The sequence below is a fragment of the Jaculus jaculus genome, chromosome 11, assembly GCF_020740685.1.
Source record: "Jaculus jaculus isolate mJacJac1 chromosome 11, mJacJac1.mat.Y.cur, whole genome shotgun sequence".
In the NCBI taxonomy this organism is placed as follows: Eukaryota; Metazoa; Chordata; class Mammalia; order Rodentia; family Dipodidae; genus Jaculus; species Jaculus jaculus.
In genome coordinates, this window is record NC_059112.1 from 95,906,880 (window position 1) to 95,920,032 (window position 13,153).

Genomic DNA, 13,153 nt, shown 5'->3' on the forward strand with positions numbered 1-13,153 from the left:
ACAGTGAAATCTAAACTTCTTCCCACCAACCTGCCCCTCGGAAGCTGCTCTGATGAGCATCACACTTCTCTGCACCCCCCCAACCCGGGACTCCTTTGTGCACACACAAGCACGTACATATTCCTAATGCCTGTCCCATCTCTGTTTCCTAACACACCCGAGTGTGAGCAAGCAGCCTCCCACTGCTGCCCACCTAGCTGTGAGCCCCCCTGGTTGCTATGCCTTCCCTCCAAACCATGAGCCAAAATCACCCCTCCCTGCCTTGTATCTCTTCAAGTGTTTGGTTACAGCAACTGGAAAAACCCTGTACTTTATCTACCTGGAAAACAAGTTTCCCTTAATCAATTTAGAATAAAGAAACGCCTAATGATAACTTTTTCTCATTGTTCTTTAGTGAATTCATATAAATTCCACGGAAGACCTTGGAAAGGAATATGATAAGGAGTGGAATGCTTTGTAAAGGCCCCGGAGTTCCCTGGAGCATTCTGAGGAGTTTGTTAAGCAAGAAGAGGAAGGCCAGCAAGGACTACAGAGCTCTCCTTAGGCATTAAGTTATTGTCTCAAAATCGCTAGAAGCAATTAGTACTTTGTAGCTACTGCTGCAAAGTGGAGTTTTGAATTTTTTTTTTTTACTAATAATTCTAAAGAAGAAAGATTATGCTATGCTTTGTCTCAAAGTTTTTAGTTGAGTATTTAAACAAGTTTGAAACGTCAAACAGCATTAGGAAGTGTCTAAGCTTTTATACTTATCAAAGGAGACAGAATGCAAAAATTGCTGATGTGTGTAATTATTAGCATTCTATTAGGCACAGCTTTTTATCCTTGAAGAATGGATATTATAGAACTTTTAAAAACTGGTTAAAAAGAGAAATGGAATTATGTTTTTAAGTCTTCATTGATTTATAAATCTCAGTCCTCAGAGTCATAGCTAACACTCAAAAATTCAAGAGATTTGTACTATTAACTCCATTTTATAGAATCTCAACTAAGGCTCAATGTATTAATTATCAGTTACCAAGTAGCAAATAGTCACAACCTATTGAGTTAAAATATATATATACCTCTGGAAGTGGCATATACCTTCCAGGGCACCTGGCTTTGCAAGGACGTTGAGGATCTAAGCTCAGGTCCTCAGCCTTGCGCTATAAGCACTTTACTCACTGAGCCATCTCCCCAGCCCCAAATCTAATCTTCCAGTGTCTTCAAATTGGGACTGGAGAGATGGCTTAGTGGTTAAGACACTTACCTGCAAAGCTTTAGGATACAAGTTAGATTCCCCAGTACCCACATAAGCCAGATGCAAAAGGTAGTACATGCATCTGGAGTTCATTTGCAGTAGCTGGAGGCCCTGGCACACTCATTCTCTCTCTCTCTCTCTCTCTAATAAATAAATTGTTATATATATATATATATATATATATATATATATATATATATATATATTGCCTTAAAATTGTTTTGTACTAAATAAATAAAGCCATTAATTTTGCTTATTATTAAAAACATATATCTGTTAAATGAAGTGTCTGTGGGCCAGTGGCCTAGACAGGGCTAACTGGGTCAATGTTTGGGCAAGGTGACCTTCAAGAGGCTAGCTAGGGTTGGAGGATAAAGAGAGGCTTAATTGGAGACGGCTCTATCTAGGATCTATCAGATTCACTGGGGCTCCAGGATTCACAGCATCTTTCTGCTTCATAGCCAGCTTCTCACCAGAAGTGAGAGACTAGCAAGACAGACGCCCCCCGCCCCCCCCCCAGTCTATGTAATCGTATGTGTAGCACTGCATTGATCAGAGGCAAATCACAGGCCTGAGGAGACAGGATCCAACAGAGACATGAAGGTGAGGCAGGGACACAGAGACTGTAAAATATCAGCTGGGAATGTTGGCACACTCCTATAATCCTGGAATTTAGAAAGCGGTTGGTGATAGGAAGATTATGAATTTGAGGCTAACCTGGGTGACATAGTGACACCTTTTTTCTCTAAAAATAAATAGAGGAGAGCCAAATAACAGAGCTCAGTGGGCAAAGTGCATGCCTCACAAGCAAGAGGGCCTGAGTTCTCACCTAAAAATTCTAGTTACAGTGGTGCACACTAACAAACTCAGCAGTCGGGAGGAAGAGACAGGGGGACCCCTGGATCTTACTGGCCAGCCAGTCCAGTTGAATTGGGAGCTCCAGGCCAATGAGAGACCCTGCCTCAAAAAGAAATGGTCAGTATTTCTGAGCATAGCTTTCAAAGTTGTCTTCTGGACTTCCAAAACATTTTTTACATGCTTCTACACACATGTGCCAACACATGTCATCACATATGCAAAAATGGGGGAGAGTAACTGAGCAATATAGTACTTTCCTAGCCTTGAATTCCTTCCCAGCACTACCCCCCCAAATCCATAAAATAACTGGCAAAATATAAACTGTAGAACAAATGCATGTAATGGAAGAGACCTAGATCTTTCTACCTTAAAAACCTGTGTTTGAATTCTAATTAACGCTGCAGCTGTAAAAACCTAGATTATTTAACTTCTCCAGGTCCTCATCTCCTTGTTTAAAACACTAGTAGCTACATGTAGCTGATCCTATGGTCTTCCCAGTGTCAGCAAGTGTAGGGCATAGCACTGGTCAAAAGTCGCTTTCCTCTGCACCTCACCCAAGAGGAAGTGGGATAGTAGGTCTGACCCCTGCCTCCTCACAGTAGGGACCTATCAACCATTTTCATTTTCCCTTTCATTCCTTCTGCAGCAGCATCTATGGCATTGTGATCCGAACCATTTGGATTAAAAGCAAAGCCCACGAGATGGTGATTTCCAACTGCTCAGGTAAGTCTCTGCATCTCCCAACTCTTGGCTAATTCATCTCCTGTGGAGGTTTTTCGCTTAGCAGAAATGTGAGCTGAGGCTTCCTGGAAATGTATGCCTGCAGGCTTTTATCGAATTTCCATGGTAATACAAAGATCTGACCACAAATAGACCCATCAGAGGCTGTCCCCAGGAGGCTCTGTCTTCCATGCCACCTCTCTGAAAACTGAGAGGAGGCAGAGGGTACTTTGAGCCTGGCCTGCTGCTCTAGCAACATCCCTTGCACCAGCCTCGACAGCGTCAGAGAGAGTAACCTCAGCTGTCGGCCAGGCAGGGGTCACCCAGAAGTATGCAGTGACGAATGGCCCTGTTTGAGGAGGACACATCCACCAGACGTGACGATGGGCTTTGCTAGTTGGCTGCAGTTTAGACATCTGTAAATCTATCTGTTCACGGACGGATAATGAGCCAGGTGAGACTCAGTCCACGTGTTTCCCATGATACTCCAGCCCAATGTGGTGCTGAGCTTGCACTTTAGGACCCTTCTCCAAGTTCTTTTTTTTTTTTTAACTTTATTTTTATTTATTTATTTGAGAGAGAGTGAAAGAAAGAAAGAGGCAGAGAGAGGGAGAGAGAGAATAGGCGTGCCAGGGCCTCCAGCCTCTGCAAACAAACTTGCAGACACATGCACCACCTTGTACATCTGGCTTACATGGGTCCTGGAGAGTTGAACCAGGATCCTTTGGCGTTGTAGGCAGATGCCTTAACCACTAAGCCGTCTCCCTTCTCCAAGTTCTGATTCAGTGAACCTGGATGCAAAACACCTCTAAACAACAGCTAGGAGATGTGGATGTGGCTCTGCTTCTCAGACAAGGGCATGGGGCCTGAGTTACCTTGAATAAGACAGCAATGTGATGAACAAACAAGGGAAAGGGCTCCAACTTTGTATTTATAATAATATGACAATTCTTTAGAGTGAGACTGCTCTGCTTGGGTCCTTATTCTTCCTCCCATTGCTTCTGTGCACACACACACACACACACACACACAAACATATACACACACTTCACAGCCCACAGGAAGAAAATATCTACACACATACAAACCCTCACACACCTAGAGTCATATATTCAACAATAACAGCAGCACACACCAACATAAACATCAGCTATATGCCCTCAGAGAAGGGCACTAAATTCCAGAAAAAAAAAAATCTGGGAAAATAAAACTGGCATCTGTTTTGAGATGTACTACTAATAGCTATGATACCTGTTGCAGTCAGGTTCACATTGTTGGTAGAAATCATCCAACCAAGAGCAGCTTGTGGGAAAAAGAGGTTTATTTTGGCTTACAGGTTTGAGGGGAAGCTCTATGATGGCAGGGGAATATGATAGCATGAGCAGAGGGTGGACATCACCCCCTGGGCAACATAAGGTGGACAACAGCAATAGGAAAGTGTGCAAAACACTGACATGGGGACACTGGCTATAACACGCATAAGCCTGCCCCCAACAATACACTGCCTCCAGGATGCGTTAATTCACAAATCTCCATCAGCTGGGAACCTAGCATTCAGAACACCTAAGTTTATGGGGTACTACCTGAAGCAAACCACCACAACGCCTTTCAAATTCATGAAATCTCTCTGGTCTCCAAACTGTTAAAATGAGTGGCTGAATTAGATTCTCTCTAAACCTTCCTTCTGTGGACCTGTAGCTAACACCTGTATCAGATCAGGACAGGGATTAACACTCTTGAAGTCCCTTTCTCCCAAGGGATGTGAAATAGGCAAAGGTTATTGCAACTGACAGTGTGTCTCTAGCAGAATGAGGAGAGTTACACCTTCACACCTTTGCTGGGTGCGTTTCCATTCTCTTGTATTCTCCCACATGTCAAAGACAGTTCCAGGGGATGAGAATGACAGCTGCCTAAGCCGGATGGCTCCTGGCCACAGGCTGCAGTCTAGGGCCCTGTGTATCAGCAACATAGACCGAGGAGCAGACGGAACAGCTATTGCCAGCCCGCCGCCACACTGGGTCTTCTCCATCTCCTTTCATCTCTGTCCAACTTCCAAGGATGTATCTTGTAGACAAAAGACAGACTTAAAGGTCAGGGAGTTTGCTGTTTCTATGAAATGTAGCACATGGTGACATTGTTATTGGGAGGGAAATATGCCTCCTCCTATAGTCCCTCCAATCCTGATAGTGGCAACAGTTTTGTTTCATGTGCCCCTAATGGAGAAGAATTCACCCCAGAGAGCAGGTAGAGAAATCAGGTAGTCAAGGCTTCATTTTAGCAGGTGATAAAGCAGAAGCACAAAATAAGTGCATCAGCCCCAGACCTGCAGTGTGGAGATCAGACCCAGACAAGCAGCAATGGCCAAAGGCTGTCTCTAGAATCTGGGCTATGAGTCTGGGCTTGTCATTTCTCCCCCCCCCCCAACCCCACCCCACCTGAACCACCACCACCTTTCCTATCCTGGGGCAGTCTGAGGTGACCTCATTTCTGGAATAGACTTGCTTGGAAAGTTATCCTTAGCCACAGTTTGGTATGTTATAACTAGATTTATGAATATGTATGAAGATGCAACTATCCATAAAAGTTTACTAGAGGGAAGGACCATAGTGCCTTGAGGTACACCTTGAGTTGGGGTTCTTTGTGAGCCAGCCAGAACCCATTGAGGCATCTTTGTTGTTCTACCCCAAGTGTTGTCCTTCCTCTTATTGAGTTAGCTGTCTCATACCCAGATGCAGGCCTTAACTATCTTTCCCAGTGTTCTCAACCTTGGTGGGTTTTTTTTGGCATTTCCTTTTTTATAATTATTAGACATGGACATATCTTGTATGTAATCATCACATGTTGGTACCATCCTTTCCCTCCCCCCCCGACCCTTTTCTGAAGAGACCTTTTTCATTGGGGGGATGCAGGTCAATCCCCATGGGGATTATGGGTCATGCATTATGGGGGCAGCTGTCAGTTATGGGGGAGAGGCAATGTCTCTGTGCAAAATGCCCCAACTTGTGGCTCTAACAATCTTTCTGCCCCCTCTTCTGAAAAATTCCCTGAGCCATCCTGGGAGCATTTTGAGTCTACTTCAGTGATGGGTACTTAGGAGCACCTAGATGTCTGGTTTGGTAGGTGTTGAGTGTCCTCGGTATTTTCCTCCATCATCCTTGTGCTGATATCAGCTTAACTAAGAGAGCAGAAATCTTGCTCATTTCCCCAATGCCTCTGTGGTTTCAGCTGGGGCCAGGGTGGAGTACACTGGGCCATTTATCTCCTCAAGTCCAATTCCCATCTGAAAAAGAGAAGCAGATTCTCCAATGGAGAGTGAAGTCAGTGCCAGTTAAATTGGATAACCATTATTAGTTTAGAGAGAATTAAAAGGGTTTAGACACTTTTATAGTGTAAGGTTAGTGGGAGCTTCACAATGGAAAGCAGAATCATTATCTGGGTATGATTCTGACTCATTTCCCAGTTCCAGATATGGTTTCCTTTCCACTGAGTGGATCTGTTAGCCAACCCAAGAGCAGTTGGTTACCCAACATGGCTGAGTGCCACTATTGCACTTGTGTGAGCATCATGTCAGGTTGTTTGCTTCAGAGTCGCTTAGACTTTGAGTTGCTTGGACAGATGCTGGCCACTGGTAGCTCATGTAGCACCTTCCAGCACTAGATGGGCTAATTGTCTAGGGACTGGCTCTCCTCTGGATTCCAACCAGGTCTCTCCATGATCAAGGCCAACAGCATTTGATGTCTTCAGCAGTAGGGTCTTACCATTAACCTCTGGTGGGTAATCAAGTTCTCTGACAGAAGTCTGTCTTATTTATCTTAGGAGACATAGTAGGTCTGATCAACAGCTCATTGTACATGTAGACCACATCCTGGTACAGGGAAATACAGGCCAGCACCAAGGGAAAAGAAAAATCCAGAGAAGAAATAGAAACATGAGAAATTTGAGGTTAGGTTTCATTTCACTCTCTAAAGTTCCCTTCAATTCAAGTGCTCCCTCTAAGGTTTGCTTGAGGGTTCCACCTTTTAGTCTGATTTCCAGGATATAGGATTCTATGGTACCAGTTCATTTGGGGTTCAGATTTTGTCCCCCCTGCCATACACACCTTTTCCCTTCCCCCAAGCCCTACTGTCCTTATTGTCTAAGCCTCAAGATGCTATTCAGTTATGTCAGCAACTTGGGATGATCCAGCTTAAGAACTGCAGATGAGTGAGATCATGCAACAATTATGTTTCTGTGATTGTGTGAGTTCACTTAAAATGATCTGTTCCAAGTTTGACCATTTTTCTACAAATTTCAATGTGTCATTCTTTTCTTACTGCTGAGTGGAATTCCATCATGTAGATATACCACATATTGGTTATCCATTCATCCAATGATGGGCACCTGGGTTGATTCTAGTTTTTAGCGACTATGTACTGAGCAGCTATAAACATGGTTGAGCAAATATTTCTGAACTGAGATGTGGAGCTTTTACGGTGAATGCCCAGTAAGGGAATAACAGGGTCTGCTGGTAACACTATATTCATACTTTTCAGGAGTCTCCAAATCAATTTCCACAGTGGTTGTACAAGCTTACATTCCCACCAACAGTGAATGAGGGTTTCTGTTTCTCCACAGCCTCACCAACATTTGTTTTCATTTGGTTTTTTAATGTTTACTATCCTTACTGGAGTAAGGTAGAATCTCATAGGTGTTATAATTTGCATTTCCTTGGTGGTTAGGGATGTTGAACATTTTCTTAAGTGTGTGTTAGACATTTGTAATTCTTCCTCTGAGAACTCTCTATTTAGTTCTCTGCCCCACTTATGGAGTGAGTTGTTTGATTTTTCACTGTTTAATTTTTTGTGTTCTTTGTAGATTCTAGATATTAGGCATCTATCAGTGTTATAGCAGGCAAAGATTTTCTCCCATTCAGTGGGTAATCTACTGGCTCTGCTTATGGTGTGTTTTTCTCTGCAAAAGCTTTTTAGCTTCATGAGATCCCATTGGTTGAGTGTTTGTTCAATTTCCTTGGCTACTGAGGTTTTGTTCAGGAAGTCTTTTCCCAGACCTATATTGTGGAGCATGCTTCCTAATTTTTCTTTCAGTATTTGAAGTGTTTCAGGTCTTATATTGAGGTCTTTAATACATTTGGACTTGATTTTTTGTGTATGACAAAATGAGTGGGTCTAATTTCATTTTTCTACATATGGTCGTCCAATTTGTCCAGCACCATTTGTTGAAGATGCTGTCTTTTCTCCAGTCTACGTTATTGGCACCTTTGTCAAAGATCAAGCACCTGTAGTTGCTTGCCATAAAGTCTGGGTCTTCAGTTCTGATTGGTCTAGGATTCTGTTCTTATTCCAGTAACATGCTGTTTTTGTCACTATAATATAGCTTTAGATCAGGTATGGTGATACCACCAGAGGTGTTTCTTTTGCTGAGGACATGTTTGGATATCCCAGGCCCTCTGCCATCCCATATGAGTTCTGAAATCATTTTTTCAGTCTCAGTGAAGAATGATGCTGGTATTTTTGTTGGTATTGGGTTAAATATGTATATTACTTTTGGTAGAATTGCCATTTTCACAATATTAATTCTACCTATCCAGGAACATGGGAGATCCTTCCATCTTCTTAAGTCCTCCTCTATTTCTTTCTTAAGTGTTTTTATGTTTCCATTATATAGTTCCTTCACATCCATTGCAAATGTTATTCCAAGGTATTTAATCTTTTTGTTGTTATTGAATATGGGACAGTCTCACTGATTTCTTCTCTGTATATTTGTTCTTTGCATGTAGAAAAGCTACTGAATTTTGTGCATTGATTTTGCTGAATGAATTTATTACCTTTAGAAGTTTTGGGATGGAGACTTTTGGGTCACTTGTATAGAGGATCATATCATCTGCAAATAGGGTTACCTTGACTTCTTCCTTTCCAATTTGAATCCCTTTTATATCTTTTTCCTGTCTTATTGCTTGGGCTAGTACTTCTAGTACTAGAAGAGCAGTGGTGAGAGTGGGCAACCCTGTCTTGTTCCTGATCCCACTGGGAACTCCTGGAGATTTTCCCCATTAAGAATCATTTGGGCTTTAGGAGCTTTTTATATATAGCTTTTACTGTGTTGCAATATAAGCCCACCATGCCTATTCTTTCCGGTGTTTTGATCATGAAGTGGTGTTGAAGGTCAAAGGCCTTCTCTACATCAATTTAGATGATCATGTGATTCTTATGGTACAGTTTATTTATGTGGTGTATTACATTGGCTGATTTCTGTATGTTAAAACATTCCTGCATCCCTGGAATGAAGCCTACTTGTTCAAGGTGATAATGCTTGTGATGTGTTGTTGAATTGAGTTTGTAAGGATTTTGTTCATGATCTTCGCATCCAAGTTCATTAGGGATATAAAACTATAATTTTCTTTCCTGTTGCATCTCTGTCTGATTTTGAAATTAAGGTGATGCTAGCTTCATAAAAGCAGTCAGGGAGGATTCCCTGGTCTCTGATTATGCGGAATAGTTTGAGAAAAAAATTGGTTTCAGTTTTTCTATAAAGGTTTGATAGAATTAAGCTGAGAAGCCATCTGGTCTGGGACTTTCTTTTTTTGGAAGGTCTTTATTACCTTTTAATCTCCATGGATGTGATAGGTTTGTTTAGGAGATTAATCTGCTCTGAGTTGAGCTTTGGTAGGTGTTATATGTCTAGGAATTCATCCATTTCCTCCAGGTTATTAGTTTTGAGGAGTAGAGGTTTTAGAAGTTTGCCCTGATGATTTTTCCAATTTCATTGCTGTCTGTAGTGATCTCTCCTTTTGCATTCTTGATTTTATTAATTTGAAACTTCTCTTTTTTTGTGCTTGATCATTTTGGCCAGAAGTTTGTCAATCTTGTTTTTTTTTTTTTAAGAAACAGTTCTTTGTTTCATTGATTTTTTAAAATTGTTTTCCTAGTTTCCAATTCATTAATTTCTGCTCTAATCTTGATTGTTTCTTTCTGTCTAGAGCTCTTTGGGTTGGATACTTCCTTTTTGTCCAGTGCCTTTAGGTGTACAGTCAGATTATTGGTTTGTGACCTGTCTTTGAGATGAAAGCATTTAGAACTATGAATTTTCCCTTATGACTGCCTTCATTGAGTCCCATAAGTTTTAGTAGACATGTTTTCATTATCATTCAAGCCTATGAATTTTACAATTTATTTTTTTATTTTTTCCATGACTATTCATTGTTTAAAAGTGTATTGTTTCATCTCTAGGAGTTGGTGTTGTTGATGTGTCTCTTGTTAATTCCTGGCTTTAAAGAATTGTGATCTGACATGGTACAGGGAGTTACTTCAATTTTCCTGACTTTATGAAGGCAAGCTTTATGGCCTAATGTATGGTCAATTTTGGAGAAGATTCCATGGGCTCCTGTAAAGTTGGGGTGGAAAGTTCTGTAGATATCTATTAGGTCCAGTTGATCTATGATGTTGAGATGATGTTGTTAAGCTCTATTATTTCCCTGTTGATTTTCTGCTTGGATGATCTGTCTATTGATGATAGTGGAGTATTGAAGTTTCCAACTATGATGGTGTTGCTCTTTACTTCTGTTTCACTGTCGAGTAGATTTTGTTTTACAAACTGTGGTGCCCCTGTGTTTGGGGCATATATATTTATGATTGTGATGTGCTCCTGTTGGATCATTCCCTTGATGAGTAAGGAGTGGCCTTCTTTCTCCTTTTTTATTACTTTTGGTTTGAAGTCTATTTTATCAGATATTAATATAGCAACACCCGCTTGTTTTTTATTTCCATGTGCTTAGAATATCATTTTCCAACCTTCTACCCTGAGGAGGTGTCTATCTTTAGTGGTGAGGTGGGTTTCTTGACAGCAGATAGAAGGGTCCATTTTTGATCCATCCTGATAGCCTGTGTCTTTTGATGGATGAGTTAAGACCATTAATATTTAAGCTTATTACTGTGAGTTTGAATTAATCCCTGCCATGATGAGGTGTTTTATGGGGTTGGGTGCTTACTTGTGTTATATACTGTTTTGAGCCTGGTTTATTTTGGTTATTGTGACCTTCTTCTTGTTGGCTCTTGAGATTGGCTGTTTGACTGTATTCCCTCAAGTATTCTCTGTAGCGTTGGCTTTGTGTTTGTGTAACTATACAGTTGACTTTTTTCATGGAAAGTTTTTCTTTCACCATCTATTGTGAGGGATACTTTTGCTGGGTAAAGTAGCTTGAGTTGGAAGCCATAGTTTTTTAGACTTTGATGTGTTCCATTCCAGGCCCTTCTGGCTTTCATTGAGAAATCTGGTGTTATTCTAATGGGATTGCCTTTATATATTGTGAATTGATTGTCTCTTGCTGCCTTTAACACTCTCTCTTTGTTTTCATTGTTAAGGGTTTTAACTATGATGTGTCTTGGAGAGTTTCTTCTTTGGTCCTGTCTGTTTGGTGTTCTGTGGGCTTTTTGTAGCTGGATGGGCCCCTGTTTTGCAAGATTCAGAAAATTTTCTTCAATAATTTTGTTGAATATGTTTTCCATGCCTCTGGTCTGGATTTTCTCTTCTTCTGGTATTCCCAGATCAGATGTTTGGTTGTTTTAGAGTGTCTCATAGTTCTCTCACATCCTGTTTCCTTCATTTTTTTGAACTTAGCTAAGTTTTTGGCCTCCTGATCAATTACTTCTGCCCTATCTTCCAGGGCAGAGGTTCTGTCTTCCACATGAGTAACTCTATTGGTGAATGGTTCTAGAGAGGTTTTCATAAATTCTATTTGATTTTTGTTTTCTGTTGTATTGTTTTGTATAATGTCCATCTCTTTTTTGAGGTATGATTTCAATTCAAATTCTGATTTTCTTGATGCTTCTTATATTTCATTCTTGCATTTGATAAAGTCTTCATTAAGGTTAATCAACTGGTTGTTGAGGACTTCCATTTCCTGATTTACCTTCAATTTATTCATATCTCTTTGGAGGGTTCTAACATCTTCTTCCATTAGGTTGAACCTATTGTCAAAAGCTGAATGCTCTAGGAGTCAATCATGTTCAATGTCATTGATACATTTGTTGGTTCTTTGATTGTGTACTTCATGTTCAGTGATATTTTTTATCCAGGTCTCATTGGTTATTGTGTTTTCATTTTGGGAATTAATTTCTGTTGATTTTTCTATGATTTCTTTGGAGGCTTCCATAGTAGGACTAGGCATCCTTGGTGGAGATCTCTCAATTTTCTGACTTTCGTTGGCTGTTTTGCATTGTTGTCTACCCATTTTAGGAAGACTATTTTATTGAGGAGGCAGCAAGTTTGTGTCCTTTGGTACATTTACCCTCTGACTCAGGTGAACAGGGATGTTGGTATTTAGTGTCCAGTCAAGATACCAGAGCAAAAGACCTGATTCCACAGCTCACACAGGGGCCAGGCCTCCCTGAGCAAGGCACAATGGGACCTACCTGGACCAGAGGACTAGGAGGAGTAAGGGAACAATGATCTGGCCTACTTCGTGCTGAGCCCTCCAGGACATAGACCAGGGCAGGCAACCTAGACTGGGGAGGTGAGAGGAGCCCAGATACAGGGGTCTGGTCTACTCACTCCAGTGGGCTGTGGCCTCCCACACACTGATAGGCAAGGAACTCAGACCCAGGCAGTGGAAGGAGACCAGAAATGGGTCTGGCCTACTCACTCCAGACCACTGAGCCCACACACAGAGTGCCAGGAACTCAGACCCGGGAGGAGGTGAGAGGATCCCAAATATCCCAAGCTTGGTGTTTAAACCCTAATTTTTGCTTCAGAAGTAACAACATGACCAGAATCCAAATGCACATGCTTGGCTAGAGCACCTATACTTTTCTCATGAGGAAAATGATTATAGAAAGAGGTGGTAAATGACTGAAAACATAACTCAAGTTTGAGGAAAAAATACCTATTTTTTTTTTAAATTAAAAATCCAAACTCAAGAACAGTATCCATCCATGGTACTCCTTCCAGAGCTTTGAAGCACCCCAGTCTGATCTCTGAAGCTTTTCTTATATACCTGAAATTTGAAAGATGAGTCATGACTGGCAGTTCAAGGTTCTGTTTTGCTGGGGTTCTGCTGTGCTTCCAAATTTAAATTGAGTTGGTTTACCACCTTGTTCTGTGATTTCTGCCCATCACAGAGGGAGTACATGCTTCTCTACTTCTGAGATCCCCCCTCATTTCTTTGCCCCCTACAGCCCTTCTGTTACCTCCACACCTCACTCAACAGCTATAGCAAAGCCCACCTCATTCTCTGTGAGTTCAACACTCATAAATATGAGAAAGGCTTATGCAGCCCAGAGATGTGGGGTGATAGAAAGCTTTTCCCTTCCTCAGTAGGCCTCTCCCCTCATAGTGGTTCCTCTC

At 41.4% G+C, this 13,153-nt stretch overlaps 1 protein-coding gene across 1 annotated transcript in view; it reads left to right on the forward strand.

Moving 5' to 3' along the window:
* Positions 1 to 13,153, forward strand: part of Npsr1 (neuropeptide S receptor 1) — a 149,931-nt gene that overhangs the window by 124,224 nt on the left and 12,554 nt on the right. The window contains exon 6 of the mRNA XM_004652295.3: positions 2,742 to 2,818. Coding sequence (XP_004652352.2) covers positions 2,742 to 2,818 — 77 coding nt within the window. The remainder of the gene's footprint in view (positions 1 to 2,741; positions 2,819 to 13,153) is intronic.